This window comes from Rhodnius prolixus, unplaced genomic scaffold (assembly GCF_049639745.1).
Source record: "Rhodnius prolixus isolate KJV_2025 unplaced genomic scaffold, Rpr scaffold_4, whole genome shotgun sequence".
Taxonomy (NCBI): domain Eukaryota; kingdom Metazoa; phylum Arthropoda; class Insecta; order Hemiptera; family Reduviidae; genus Rhodnius; species Rhodnius prolixus.
The window spans coordinates 50,362,824-50,378,307 of record NW_027411614.1 but is presented as its reverse complement, the minus strand read 5'-3'; the positions used below and the strand labels follow the sequence as shown (position 1 = coordinate 50,378,307).

The window sequence follows — 15,484 nt, the reverse complement described above, 5'->3', positions numbered from 1 at the left end:
ACGAAATTTACAAAAATTATTTACCTAGTTTTGTAAATTTCATTATATTATACATATTATATTATTATTTTAATAGAATCATTGTTAACCATCTGTAAATATGTTCCACAGCCCTGAAGATGACCTAGTCCCCTAGGTCGAAAGCTCGGCAGAATAAATGTATCACGACTGAAATGGCAATTATTTTTTCATCCTATTGAAACTATGAATCAGTCACCAAAAAGAATGAACAATAGGCGATTACTTTACTTTTTTTTTACTTATAATCTTCCAACTAGGATTATTAACGGTAATACCTTGAAAGTGAATAATTTTGAGCAGATTAAAGGAATCGCCTTGTTTCCATGACGATTACAAAAAAAAGGTGTGCGAACTGGACCTTTCTAATTTCTAATAGGAAACGATTCTGACATTAAATGGCATGGCTAAATTCCTTATTGGAAGAATATAATTCCACCGGAAGTGCTTGAGCGAAATTTTTGTACAGGAACATTGATTTTTGGCGCCATTGTTCTTTCACCTGAATACTTTTTATTATAGAGAAAAATAAACTAGGTTACATTGTTTGCTTAGAAATTATGCATTTAGTAAATTTATTTTCCTGTATGACGTAGTTTTACTCAATATAAAAGTTTTCATATTTCCAATTTGAATTTCATGATTTTCAATAGACAAGTTGAGCACTGAAATTTTTGCATGATGTAGTTTAATAAAAGTTTTTATTACTTCTCTCGACCAGTTTTATTGCAGCCATTCTCCCAGTTTGGATCGCTATAGAACTCTTTTTGTTTTAATAATAAAAATATACTTTTTAAACTATTCGGCAGTAAAGACTCCTTAGCAATAAAAACTTAAGTTAAAGTAATATACATACCTTACGGTCAAGACTTCTGACGTAGAGAATGTGTTTAAAATAGAAAGTAGATGGCAGATTAGATTTATATGGGGTGTAGACGTAAAGTCAAAACCTTTTGCGAACTAAAGGAGGGGCAGCTAAAGAAGGGGGTAGTAGCTAGAGTGGCTGATTGGGTTGGAGAATTCTAGTTTCTGGTTGCGGATTGGCTAAAAAGCCAGAGTTTCATACATACTGTCACCATATAGATTTTTATGTATAAAGTGTAATTGTTTGGGTAAACACATGCAAGGGAGCCAAGATCCTGCGACTACGTCTTGACTGAAGGGCAAGAGGAATCCTGCTGTTAGAGATTTTGTTTTGGAAATCCAAAGAATTGGGCCACTGCATCTCTGCGTTTATTCGCCGGATATTAACGTGGGTTTGGATTTTTACTCACAGGAAATCCAGAATTCGCGGCACCTACAGCTAGTTCCTCTTGCTCCATAGTAATGAGATCATCGCTGCTTCATTCTTTGATCCAATCTAATGGAATATACCTCGTGATGTTGAGTTTAATGATAATAAAAAAAAAAGAAGACTGCAATCATTATAAGTGTAGGTAGCGTGCAGGACAGATATTTAATCACATGTCTGTCAGTCTGTCACTGCTATACACAATTCAACTGTAATAATACATTGTAAACAAAGCAACCAATACTGACATACAAATATACAAAATAATTAAAGCAACCGACTGGTTTTATTCTCTGATATTAATTTGTCATCCGTTATCTGTAACACAGAGCGGAAGTCTTCCACCCTACTAGAAATATAAATGTGATTGTAAAAAATAAGAATAGAATTAAATTAGAATCAAAAATAAGGTGTGATCGAGCTGATGAACTTCTCTTGCAAAGGTCTGGCTTATTTTCTTCCAAAATTAAATTTTAGTAACACACTCTATTGTTATGAAGATGGTAGAACTGCACTAATCCCTGAACTGACACATTAGAGAGATATCTTTTAAATATTTCTCCTCCAGAGCCTTCCTAAAATAAAATAAAAATAATAATGGAAACACACTGTAAAAACCAACCACTCCATACTTCCGTTGATATACTTACCCTTCCTGCGAGGTACATTTGTCAATACGCCTGACTGGTCATAATGGCTGTAGACCTTCCGTTGAAGACTAATAAACATGAATCGAGAAAGAAGATTCATACTCCTTGTCTCCTAGACAAGTCTCAATAGCCTTGAAACTTACACAGATATCTTCCTTCTTCAAGAATTCCCAGATTACAGACTACTAATAAATCGCAGCAGATCCATTTACAGCGAATACACTATTCTTTCTACCGTAACGGTGAGTGCCAAAACCGTGTAATGGGCTAATCATTGTCGTTCACAGCCGTTTTTCCTACTAAAATATCACGTGCCGCCGGATCACAACCAAAAACATCGACAACACATCTTTAAAAAAAAACCAAAAACATATTTTAATTATCACAGTTTTACTTTTTATATTATTCTATCACAAAACGTGCAAACAGAACTTTACTAATTTTTCTTCAAATTCCAGTTCGTCTGTTTGAATAAAAAATGGTTTGATTCTTCCTAATCACATCAGTTTTCACATGACGCCCTGGGTTCACCATCAAACCCCGATCCTCTTTATGGTTTCGAACAAATATCATGGTACCATACTTAAATGACACTTAATAGCCAAGTATAACGTGCTAAAGTATAATATTACCAGTATCAGCAACAATATTAGAAACAGTAGCACAACTATCATAGAAATTTGGTATTCTATTATTAATTAGGCTGAATTAATAGTTAAACTTTATTAGAAATTGGAAATCTATTTTCACTGTAAAGGTGAACCTAGTTCTAAAGGTTATAAAACACCATATTTACGTGTGCTTCAGAAAACATATGATTTTTGGTTATTTTCTTTTTAGTTAAAATGCAAAAATTAATTCTTATCCTTTGAAAAGTATAGAGTTTTAATTGATTACAAATATATAATACATAATTCGTCAGATCATTTTCCTTTGCTAGGCGGAAGTAGATCATTAACTAGAGCCTTCTGTCCTTGCAATAGTTGAACAATGTGCACACTTGTAATTGAAATGTTATGTAGCAAACGATGAATGTTCTTTAGATCACCACGTGTGTGGTGTTTTAAGGGTTTTTTTTACCACTTAAACCCTTTTAAACGTTCACAGGAAATACTAAACACGTAGAACGTTATTACCCGAATTTAGTTCGGGAAATATAAATAGTAATGATGTATGATTTATTTTATTGTATTTGTGTGTCAAAATAGAAAACTTTACAAAAGAAAGGTTTAAATGTAGTAATGGTTAGAAGGGCGGTAAAGTAGAGAGAGAGGAGAGGATGATTGTTTATTTTATATAAGAATATTTAGTGAATAGAGTTCTTTGAGGACTGCCGAAAGCCGCGACATGTCGTGGGGGGAAAATCAAATTTGATTTTTTGGAAAAGGAAATAGAGTGCGCGGCGACAGAGGAGGGATAAGCAGTAGTGTTCGAGTGTCGCTCTACCAATAAGGACTGATACCACTTACAGCTGTAAGACGGATGTTTATTGCTTCACCGACGGAAGATAGGCAAATACAGTAGACTCTCAGAAATCCGGATCGGCCTAGTCCGCACTCTCCGTAGTTCGGATCGATGATCTTGAATTAAAAAAAATTAAATTTCTTGCAAATAAAAAAAAAACAAACGACAAAAGGTTCCATTTGATATAAGGTAACATAATACGCATTGCACGCAAATAGCCCGCATTATACAAATGTTATGTACAGTAGTTTGTATCGTCGGGCGCTCTGTGTTTCAGTAACATTGACGAGGCAGTTCAAGGAAATCGATGGAGGGGAGTTTAAAAACTAAGAAAATAAAGTTGAAAAGGAAAATGTTCTTTCGCTGTTAATTACAGTATTACTGTACAGTATTGTCATAATTGTTCGCCATAAACGTCTGCCACAAACGTCCGGATTTCTGAGAGTCTACTGTATAACCCTGCCATTAAAAACTACTTGAAGAGAGGATATCCAAGTAGCTTACCCCCGACTGGGATTTAGGGATATCGCCGACCTCGTGGAGGCCCCTTAAGAACTGGCAAAATTTTCACCAGGTTTCCTAGAAAGAGGAAACCGTTCAGGTACTATCCTATCAGAGATTATCATCTCATGCGTCCGCAATTGGACCAAAATAAGATGGGAATAGTTTGTGTGGCATAGTTTTTAGGTTAAGAATTTTGTATTTTATTGTTAGCCACTCCCACTCCCTCTTTCTCATTTGTTTTGTTGGTATTTTATTTTTGCTTTTCTCGATTGACTTGTTTAATTGAATTGATTCTTTCGTTTTGTATGTTCCTATATTGGTACTAATAAATAATTTGTTTTACTTTTCGTATGTTGGCTTTAGCTTAATGGTGGTTCGCTGTTAACAATATTTCATTTTACCTTTGTTCTTTTTTTAACAGCGTGGCGCTCAACCGTTTGCTTAGTTATCCTGATTTATTCCTTTTTTGGTCCTTAAAAGTTTCTTTATTTATCTTTGCGGAACAAGACACTACGAAGCTGAGCTGTGGAAACCTTCCAACATCCAAAGAATCCAATCCTTTCAATCTAAAGTCCTTCGGCATATCGTCAACGCTCCTTATTATGTATCCAATTTAACGCTCCATACAAGACCTCAATATCCCTTTTATCAATGACCTAATCCATTCTCGGCTTCCTTAATTTCCATAATAGCCTAACCATACTTCCTAATCCCAACAGCACAAGCCTTATCCACAACAACCCATCCTGCTGACAGACCTCCACGACGCCTGAAAAGACGTTGGCCCCGCGACCTTTTACCAATTTCCTAAACTTCCTTCCAACCTGTAGAGAGCTCCAGCATTGGTTGGTGGCCCCTCTCAGCATGCCTTCCCGATTGTGGCGCTGGATCCTCCAGGATTCAGCCTACAATCTGTGCATAACTAAATGAAGATCACATTTACTAGATGTATATGTACAGGTTTTAAATTAATAAATAAATTTTAAAAAAAATTATCCATTTTATTGTTTTCCGTCAAGCAGCCCCACCCCTTCTCCACTTGGCTGAGCCGGGCATTAATCATTGCAGCCATAGTTTGGAGGTAATAACCTTACCATTACAAAAAGCTAACTTTGAGAAGTAAGAGACAGTCGGGTGAGATTTTATTATAATTATAATTACACAGTCTGTTCACTTTATTATTAATAATGATAACAAAAGGACAATTATATGAATGCCAGGCAAACATGAATTTCAGATAAAAAAAAAACTGGGTTCAATTTATTTCGTAGCTAAAAAAGCCAGAATTTAGCCATGTGTCCCAAGTGGAATGGAATGCAGACAGAGACTCAAAGGAAAACGCTAAATAAAGAATAAAGCCAGAACAAATGGATATTACGTCCGCCGAGGTTTGACGAGAGCCGGTTATGTGGAAAATAGAAATTGTGAAAATAAAAAATACCTAAACAGGAAACAGGAATAGCTTTTCCAACTATTCATTATGTTTCTCCATTTTGTTTTTCCTTTTAGAGGAAACAGTTTTGTCATCTTCCCTCTCACTCACTCTGCCTAACTCTCTCGGTCTCTCTCTCTTTGCCTCAAAACAATTCTAAAACTAAAGAATAAAGAATATTTATTCCACTAACTTGTACAAAGTACCGTAGTAGTTTATCTCTAGGAAAAGTAATATAAAAAATAAATATAAGTTGTGATTCAGACGCTGTTCATGGTGTCGTTAATTTGTTTGTAAGTTCAATGTTCTTTAAAAATTTCTCGGTAAAAAATAAATAACACGGCTTCCTCTATTGCCAATAACTTTCAAGTGTAACATACAGCATTTTAGATTGCCCGAGAAATTTGGAGAGAACTGTGACTTCGAGTGGTATTTCGGAACCAAAGATTCAAAAATGAAATTTTACGCAATTGATTACTACCTGTAGCAATAGAAATATCGTAGACCATATATGGTAATTTAACAATGCTCTAGTTTTGCAAAGAGATATCTTGCATTTTGATATTCAGTACTCTATATGGAATTCAACTGAATTGCAGAAAACCAATAGTTCTACAAATGAAAGAAATAATAATTTTGTGGAATATTTTGGTAGCAGTGAGAAAAGGAAGCTTAAAAATTTAACGATTCTAAATAACACGCTTTGTATTTTGAGACACATTGTCTCACTTAAGAAATATTCTGAAGTCTGAAATTTGGCGTAAGTCAAAACTACATCATTACATCCACAAATATGTGTAAACTTTTTTAGAGTTGAAAGGACAGGAAGTTGGTCTTTAACGATCCTACGCAATATATCACATTTCCCAACAAGGCGACATTTTGCTTTAGCGGAAATATATAAACTTCATGTGAACTGCAGGTTAGGCGAAACAGGAAAATGGAATTTAACATTACACTTTTAATTTCTCTTCGTAATATCTCACTTTCAAGCTTTCAGAAATTCTGAAGACATTTAGGAGTTTTATAAATTGCGTATAGCTGTACCTTTAAGGAGAATGGTTACTTAGAAATGATATTAAAGTTGTGAAAATTTCTAGCTGGGTTTAAAATTCCACGTTACATTTCAATCAGTGATGTGTTTTTACATCTTGTAGTTGGAAATATATCGTTTTGGTTTGTAAATTATTTTCAAGGAAATCCATATTAAGGAGTGTTTCTGCATCCTTCAAAACTTTTATCCTGTAGTAAATGTAATTTATCCCCGAGTAAATCGCATGGATCCCCAATTAGATTAGTTACTTTAGTTTTTCTTCTAAGATAAGTATTCTCTCAACAATTCTAAAAAGGATATATATATTTGTAAAAGTGCCACCAAGAGGGTGCTGACGACAACTCTACACAACCTGAATGTTAGGTTACAGTCTGGGAAGGTTAATCGTCACTTTGGAGTGTTTACATTACATAGTTCGTTAGGGTGTTTTCATAGTGTTCAGTGACGGTGACATAATTCTTTCCAGGGATTATATTGTTCTAAATTATTTATGTATCATATTATATTTCTTTGTAATGTTTTGTATTAATTTATTTATAAAATTGAATTTTATTTCCAGAATAATAAAATCTGTTTAAAAACCGTCTTACATATTTTTTTTTGAGCAAATTATTCTCTGCAAAATAGAAAAGAAATTAAATAATCTTTAAAAAGAATAAAATTACAGTGTGGTTTTTTTAAACAAAAATACTGACTTTTAAATATTTCAATACGTAGCCACAAACCGCCGTCCGTGGAATTGATAATTCTTTGATGTTTAAAACATTGATCGCGTGGTCGATACTCAGAACAATCGATAAGATTCATATACTCATATTTGAATATATTGTAGTTCGATTCACATTCATATCCTTGAATTTTATTTAATGATTCTTTTAAGAAATTTGTAAGCTATCCCGTATTCGTCCAGGATCTTAACTTGATAGACGTACGTAAAGCCTGTCTGCAGAAAATAGGCCGTCCTTTACTCTTCCCCCCCCACCCCTGAAGAATACAGTATTTCCGAATGTTTTGTCTCCGCGGGCTGCCAAAATGGCTGAAGATTGTCCGAGGACCGGTCTATAAATATTACCAGATACAACTAGGCCGGTTTTTGAATCCGTAGGATGTATATTTTATATTCTCCCGGTGTAGAGTGTAATCATAAGCTACTATAATTTAATGTTAAGAGTTCTTAGTTATATATTTAAACGTGGGAGTTAAAACGATTACTAAATATTTCGTTCGTGTGTGCTATCTAAATATATTTTATTTTCATTTTAATTTGACTAATAGCGTTGGTATCATTTTTTCATATAAAATAGTTCTTGTGAACCAAATACGCTTTAGTAGTACTAACTTAGACTGAAGGCTAAATTCCCAGCTAGCAAGAGGGTGCGACAGTCCGCTAGCATGATGTCAGGTGTTGCCTAGCAACAAGCATTATTTTTACAATGTTTAGATATTTTGGAAGTGGTAAAATTAAGATTTGGCCTGTACCCTAGACACAGCAGCATTTGTGATTGGTCCAAACTTAGATGGACATCCAGCTCAACAAATTAGACTTGGTTGAAGGGAGCAGTTTGGACCATCTATGCTGTACTTAATCTGTGCTCAAAGAAATCACCGATTTGATTGAATGTTTTTTAACAGAAGGTTTTATTTTTATTTTAGAGCTTACAATTCTACCTGGACTTATCAGTTGATTCTATGTAGTTCTGAGAGTTCATCTCGCGCATGTCAGATGGGTAAACTCTTTGCTATATTGCACTAACCGACCAAATTCGCCTTCATATTCTTTTGAGTAGAACTAACAATTTTAAGAAAAATTATTACACGCTATTGTAAAGGTTATGCCATTGAATCGAACACAGAATTGAACAATTTATTTCAAATAATAACACGCATAGACTTGTATGAACTTGAATATGGCCAAACAGCTGATGCCAAAAAATAAATTCAACAAAATAATGAAAACTAGTTGTTTCAGGACAACTCCTTGCCGACGGGTGAGAAGGCTATGGAGGGGTTTTCAATAACTCTGGAGAAGGTGGACCGCCATCAGGCTGGAGTCTACCAGTGTACGGCCAACAATGGAGTCGGCGATCCGGTCACCGTCGACATGCAGCTCGATGTCCTCTGTAAGTAAGCTCCTTTTTCTTTTTTTTTTAGACTTAAACTGCTGATGCTTATCAAGCTCTTGTTCCATTAGGCTGCGGCCAAATATTAAGGCTTCCTCTTCAGTGTAGGTGCTACCTCTCATTAACTTAAGTGTACCTCATATATTACTATGTTGTTTACAAAAAAAAAGGTAAGAACAAGAACATTATCTGAAAATGTCGTTTTTGCCCATTTTCAGACACGTATTTCTCGGAGTCTATTTAATCTGTGTTGTTGCAAAAAAATTACAGTTATAAAGGAGGATTTGCCCTATATTGTAAAGAAAATTTGGGAATTTTATCTTTTATAGAAAAAGAGAAAAAAAATTGTCAAAGTTGGGTGTTTTTCAACGTGACGCTTTTTCGTGCAGTTTTTGACGATCAACCCTTAAACTGTCCGGTAGGACAGTTTTAATACCTATACTTATCATATACACATATAAGTACTTAACGTGCTCTGCTGGTCCAAATTTGAAGAAATATTCTCTTCATAACATCAGCGTTAAGAGAAAATTATCGGCCTCGGATCTCCAAATCTTTCATGTATTTATTAAATGATTTATTAATTTCAATTTGGGTTTCTTTTATTCTTTTCCGAAACAATAATTGCGTTTTCATTTTATTTACTTATTTTGTTGATGGCCCAACATATTGCTTGATGAATTGATATGTTAATGTTTATATTTCCAAAAGTGAACAGTTCGAATAACAAAAATACGAACAAGAAAAAACCTGTAGCTTGTATAGTATTAATAAAGCTGGGAAAGTTAGGAAATTGGTTTTGTGCAAGTTTGGAAATCTAAGTGACCGTGGCGATGTACTTCCTGCCTTCAGCACTATCGATATGTTACAGAACTTGTGTTATTCATTTTTGAGGGAAACCGGATGTTTTTTTTCTTCTTTAATTAAATTTCCCTTACATATTTATCTTTCATCAAATTAAATAAATAAATAAAAAGTCCCCCTTTTTTACCTCTACGGAATTTTTGAATACATTTACTTCCAGAATACAGTCCCTAGTTATTGATTGCCAAAGTCATCTTTCTACATATTTCTTGCTGTTGATATATTTGGGATTGAGGTCAACATTTTTACAAAGTAATTACAAAATAATTTTTGTAATTACAAATAGATCTATTACTTTTATTATACTTCTTTTTCTTAAGTTTTTCTGATTAAAGAAAGCCTGGTTACTTTTGAGAATAATGTAATCGCCTATTTCTTTAGGCGGGGCTTAACGTCCAACTACTAATTAGGTTTCGTGGACGTGGGGTGGAGGTGGAAGCTCATACTTCACTATAAATAATTTTTTTCTAACAAATAAAAATTAGTGATACACGGGGGATTCGATCCGGTGATCTCCCACACACAAAGCCACCCTCTTGACCACTAGACCAACACCTGCCCCGTTGTTGTTTAAAAGTGCCAGGATTAAAGCAAAGTATAAAACTGGGTCAGATTGGTCAGTTTGTTGAGATTTTATAAAAAAAAAAATATTATCTCAAAACTCGTGTAACATTGAAGTGAATTATATTGATTTTGTCTTAATTATATTTGCTACTCGTAATTGAAATCAGTCGCATAATATGACGATGGCCATAAGAAGTTTAATGCAGCCAATTATTAGATATTAGCGACATCATAATCATGGTTCTACCTGGTCCCTTGCCTCATTACTAGCACCATTACCCAGCTATGGGGGGGGGGAATATCTCCTCCTGGACGGCGCTTTCAACAGAGCTTGGGTGATGATTTTGTTGATACCACGCGATAATATGGTGTCAGCGCTCTGATGCACCATTAATTTCTTGATGATCATTACTATAATTAATTAATATTAATTGATGTTTTTTAATTTATTCCATCAATAAAGTTCAATGTGAAACAATTTCCATTGTCATCCATTTTTACATTCATTCTATGTAAATTTCTATTGATAACCCAATTTAAATATTCAGAGCCGTGACCTGCAATAAAATTGAGGTCTGACTAACAGAATTCTTGATTCAATTTTTTTCTCTTTTAGTCTTTTGTGTAAATCTTAAAGAAAAAGTAATTAGGAGACTATCATATTGTCACATATTAATATTTATATGTATATGTTCTTTTTATTTGCATATATTATTATTATTATTATTTTAATGATTTAAGGCGCGTCAACATCTAAGGTTATTGGCGCCCGGAGCTTTTTTCAGTGCATTGCTGGCCTCCGGACAGTGTTCTCTCGTTACAGACAACACTGTCCATCACCGGACAGTGAGCTGTAAGAAGCTCCTAGGAAGAGAAAATCTAAGGGTCAGCAGCTGGATTCGAATCTGGGACCTCCGCGTGGGAGTCCAATACTCTAACCGCACAGCTAATCCCTTCCCTTTTGCATCTGTTTTCTTCCATCATCGATGCCTGGAGCAAAGATCTGAACTGGACGCAAGAAGGAACTTAGTGAGAGAAGTCTGAAGGGAATTGCTGGATATTAAAAAAGTAGATATAAAAATTGTTTAAAAAGAGAGGAAAAAACACACAGGGTAAGGAGAGCAGTTTCATTACGTATTAGCATAAAGAGGGTTGGAGCTTTTTAGTAGGTGGCCGTTTAAACGTGGAAGCTGCAGGTCTGGTTTGAATCTTTCAACGACTCCCTGGAGCTAGCCATCATCTTGAGATGGCCGTTTGCTTGGAGAACTGAGGGTGAAGTAATTCAATATGGAGCTTTTAACATTTCTTGCTGAATGTTTATAAATCATAAAATCTATTTCTGGGTACTAAAATCTGGGTACTAAATTTCCAAGGTCCTCGTTCCTTATTATTTGGAATGTTTACCACGTGTCGCACAGCTGTGATCTCTCAATAACTTGTATATCTCTGTTTATTAAGTGGCTTACAATAGCCAGATGACCTGTTACATCTTCTTCTCCCGCAATAGGAAAACCACTGAAACGCTGGAAAAATGGAGTAAAAAATAAAATGCTGTAGAATAAATGAATAGCTAGCCGCAGAAAGTATTGGAAGAAAATATTCATGGAAAAAAGAAAAACCCTCACATGTGTTGGTATTGTAATGCTAATTGCATTTGGAAAGTTGCGCACACTAAACTAAAGATGGCCGGGGGGTCTGTAGAATTACTGCGTGAAGAGTGTATAAATGGCCGCACATAAACTTGTCTTCATCTTTTATTCGGTACATCTTTAACCCCGTGGGAGCCGCTATTTCTAAACGCTATCCAAACCAAGTACCTGTCCGGACTGCTCTCCCTCTCCCATTCTCTATCTCCTCCCATTTTTATTCCACCTAATGCCAGTTCCTTCTTCCTTCTTGCCCGGCTGAGTTAAGAACTAATCTCCAATGGAGCTAACATTTCTGTTTTATCGGCACTTCTCCTAGCCGGCACACATCCCTGGCTATTGTAATTGTTTGAATTTTATATTAGTTAGTTTGACCTAGTTGTCGATGTTTTATAGGCTCCAACAGTTACCATGCAAATAAATAAATGAATACAAATTGACTGAGTAAAATAGACAAATGGTTTTTCCCCCTCCTCCTAGAGCTTCTTCTTTATCCTGTAGCTGGGATAAGGTGTAGGTCTTGGGTTTCCATGCATTTATTACCTTTTCGACAAATGTTTGTTGTTTGCTGTACCAGCTGAAACGCAGAGTTCAATAGCTGCACTATTCAGCAGCTCTGTTTCACTTAACTCAGTCACTGAATTTATAAGTTTCACTTATTTCTTTGCAACGCCTACTGAATAGGGTCTGCGGGGGCCCACTTTCCCTTCCCACGATTTTGGGCTGAACACCAGTAAAATCATTCAGTTTTATTTCTCTAAGGGTTAGGTGTTTTTTTTTTTAAACTTATGTGCAATCTGTCAAGATGCTTATAAGCAGTATAAGTCTGTAGGGCCGTCAAATTCATCTAAATATTATTTTCTCTTCTGCTCCTCACCGTTTCCCGTTCATCTTATTATTCTAAGTTTTCTTCCCCATATTCCACGCTCGCGTATCCAGATTGATTATCCAGCATTTGGCGATTAGCAAGGATCTATTTCCAAGCACCAAACGGAGTACTCGGCATTCAGATCTTCGAGAACCATACAAAGCCTTTAGGGTGGTTGCTAAACAAATTATTAGATCTCATTAGAGCTTGTCTTTGCCGAGAAGACGCTGATAAGTGCTTACCCCGACTAAATTCATCCTTAAATCTTTTTAAGAGTACCGTAGGCTAAGAAAACTCTTCTCAGGGTGCCCTTGAGCGGGTGAGTTCAACAGCTTCTAGTGAGACTTCTCACGCTCCATAGTTGTGGGTACACTGGTAGGAAAACGTAGGCCTTTAAAAAGAAGAACTATAAAAGTCGACTCCTTAAGTAGCCTTTGGCTCCAGAGCCTAGAAACAGGGAAGTTTAAAAAGAGCGTGTCCACATTCTCCGTAGGAGAAGAAGGCGATCAGACCTTTTAAGGATCAGATCAATTAATGGTACCTAGATACGAGCCCAGCTCCGCTCTGAGAGGAATTCTCTCTTCTCTGAGCTCTTTTAGAAAACAACTCGCCAGTGCAAAGCTTACGAGCTTCTTAATATCTATCACACTGACCTTCTGACCTTCAAAATATAGCATCCAATTTCTTGTCCTTGTATTTCCTAAAAATAAAACTTCCTTTGTCAACTTGTTCAACCCTTCCGTTTGTGTATTCTATGACGTCCTAATGTCCACTGTCAATGGGAGTGATCATGATTGTATTAAGCAGAAAATACGATATTATACAAATAGATACATGTTAGGTTTTCAATATATCTCAATCGGACAACAGTGTGACACCTAACCTGCACACTTTGGCAACTAACAATAATTGATAGTAAGGATATATTCTACTAGTGTGTCATGTTGAAGTTTATCAGATCGTGTCCTAGAACAGATGTTAATTAAAACGTGGCCAACTGAGAACTTTCTCTTGTAAGATTAAAAATTATTAAAACCATTACTTCCAATTTCCTCTTTACCCATACATTATCAGTACAGAAAACAAGACATTAAGCAAGAAAAATCTTCTTTTATTTTTATGTTTTTATAGAGAAAATTTTTTATTGCATAATTTGATTCTTCATTAAATACCTACGGAGGGAAAATTAGTGAAAACAAGTAAACTTTTATTTTTCATAGAAATAATTAAGAATAAAGAATTGGCCAGTCACAGTGAAGAATGGAAGTGTGAAAAGTGGGATGGTTGAAAAGCCAATCAGAAGCGAGAACAGTTTATAAACCACGCCTACCTTCCTTGTAAGTCACACCACGCCCTCTTTTTTTCACCACAATCGGTAATGTATGTTGGTGTATGCATTTTTAATTTTTTTTTTTTAAATAATTAACGTAATAATAATAATTAATAAATTATTAAATTAAGCCTATGCATCGTTTAATACCTTTTATTACAATCAATCTAATTTTAAATGGAAGCTGCACTTTACTGAACAAATATTTTGTAATTGAAAATGGCCAGCAAAAGGGTCTGTGACATCTAATAAATACTAAACGATATTAATAAAAAGTTAATATGAAATTTAAGGCAATTAAATAGGACATGTACCTCCAAAAGCAGAGGTGTCCATATGATGTGAGAACGCCCAGATTCATGTCTGTAAAAACGATACCTGAGCGAACCTAGATCTAAATTTAACCATCTCAATGTTGAAGGGTTGTGGTGGTTTCTAAAATTGAGTTCTGGGTTTGAGTCCTGAGTGTATTTGATATCTGGCATATAATAGACATCCACAGAGATCAAATTTTTTTAGAAAGTTAGCATTAAGCGCGTTTAAGCGCCATCTTGCTTCTCTCATTATTATTTTTACAAAGTTCTTAGAGCGATGGGCGAGATTGCACAGGGGCTGCCTCTAGTGTATGTGTGAGTGAGTGTGTACGTATATGAGTTGTGTTGAAGTTAGGAACAAAGATAAAATCTTGGTCGGCCATCCCTGACTGATGAAGGTAGTCTTGACTACAAAAGTTCTATCGCTGTCTCACTTACTCTCCAGAGCCCTCGTGTTTTCCATTAAGTTATATAACATTGTATTAAGTTATGAAGTTCTAACTTGGTGCCCGTATGAAGAAGAAGCACAAAGTATACGCACACTTCTTTTTACTGGAACAAAAAGGTACAGCAATTTTCCAGCATTGCTCCAGTAAATGTCTTTAAAAACATACTGCAAACTAATCAAATCATCTGAATATTAATGTAATTGAATTTCTACTTGGGCAGTTGACACGGATATTATCTGGAGGCTGAACGTTTTTATAAAAAAAAATTTTTGTTCGCCCCCCTCGTTTTGAAATCAGGGAGCGTTCATATCTAATTTTGGATACTGAGTTTCCATTTTTATGTCCTTTATGTAGCTTAAGTTTTGGGCCTTCCTCCACGTGGATCATCTTCGAGAGAACTACGATCTCGTTTAAACTCTAACGCTCAATCCTTCACTGATGGAGTTGGAAGGGTAACTTTGACTGAATTTCCTTGGACGATAAACTGTCCTAAACGAACAACTTGGTGACATCATATATTCCAGTAAATCAATTTCAATTTCAAAGAACTATTGACAGCTGGTGGACTTTCTAGCAACACGTGCACCAACATTACCAAAAAACTACGTTGATAGCTACGTCTGTCTGAACACAACCAAGGTTAACCTAGGTCACCTTATTCTAAACTACTTAAAAGTTGCTAAGGAATTTATAAATAACATCAAATATAATTAACTTGCACAATGTTTTGATGTTTATCTCGTTATTTTGGCATTCAATATTTGTTTATATTAAGGAATTAATGCACTTGTTAGTCGTACAAAGGTTAATTCATTTCGATAAACGACAAAAACAAACATTGCTAATTTTGTCCTTTAAAATGATTCAGTATTCTAATGCATTTGAAAGTGAATAACCTTTTTTTCTCTTCTCAATT

At 35.2% G+C, this 15,484-nt stretch overlaps 1 protein-coding gene across 4 annotated transcripts in view; it reads left to right on the top strand.

Moving 5' to 3' along the window:
* The window catches only part of klg (klingon), a 587,603-nt gene that overhangs the window by 507,031 nt on the left and 65,088 nt on the right, over positions 1-15,484 (top strand). For 3 of the 4 annotated variants that reach the window (XM_074132568.1, XM_074132566.1, XM_074132564.1), the window contains one exon: positions 8,374-8,533. In XM_074132568.1, coding sequence (XP_073988669.1) covers positions 8,374-8,533 — 160 coding nt within the window. The remainder of the gene's footprint in view (positions 1-8,373; positions 8,534-15,484) is intronic. The other variant, XM_074132565.1, reaches the window with a different exon arrangement.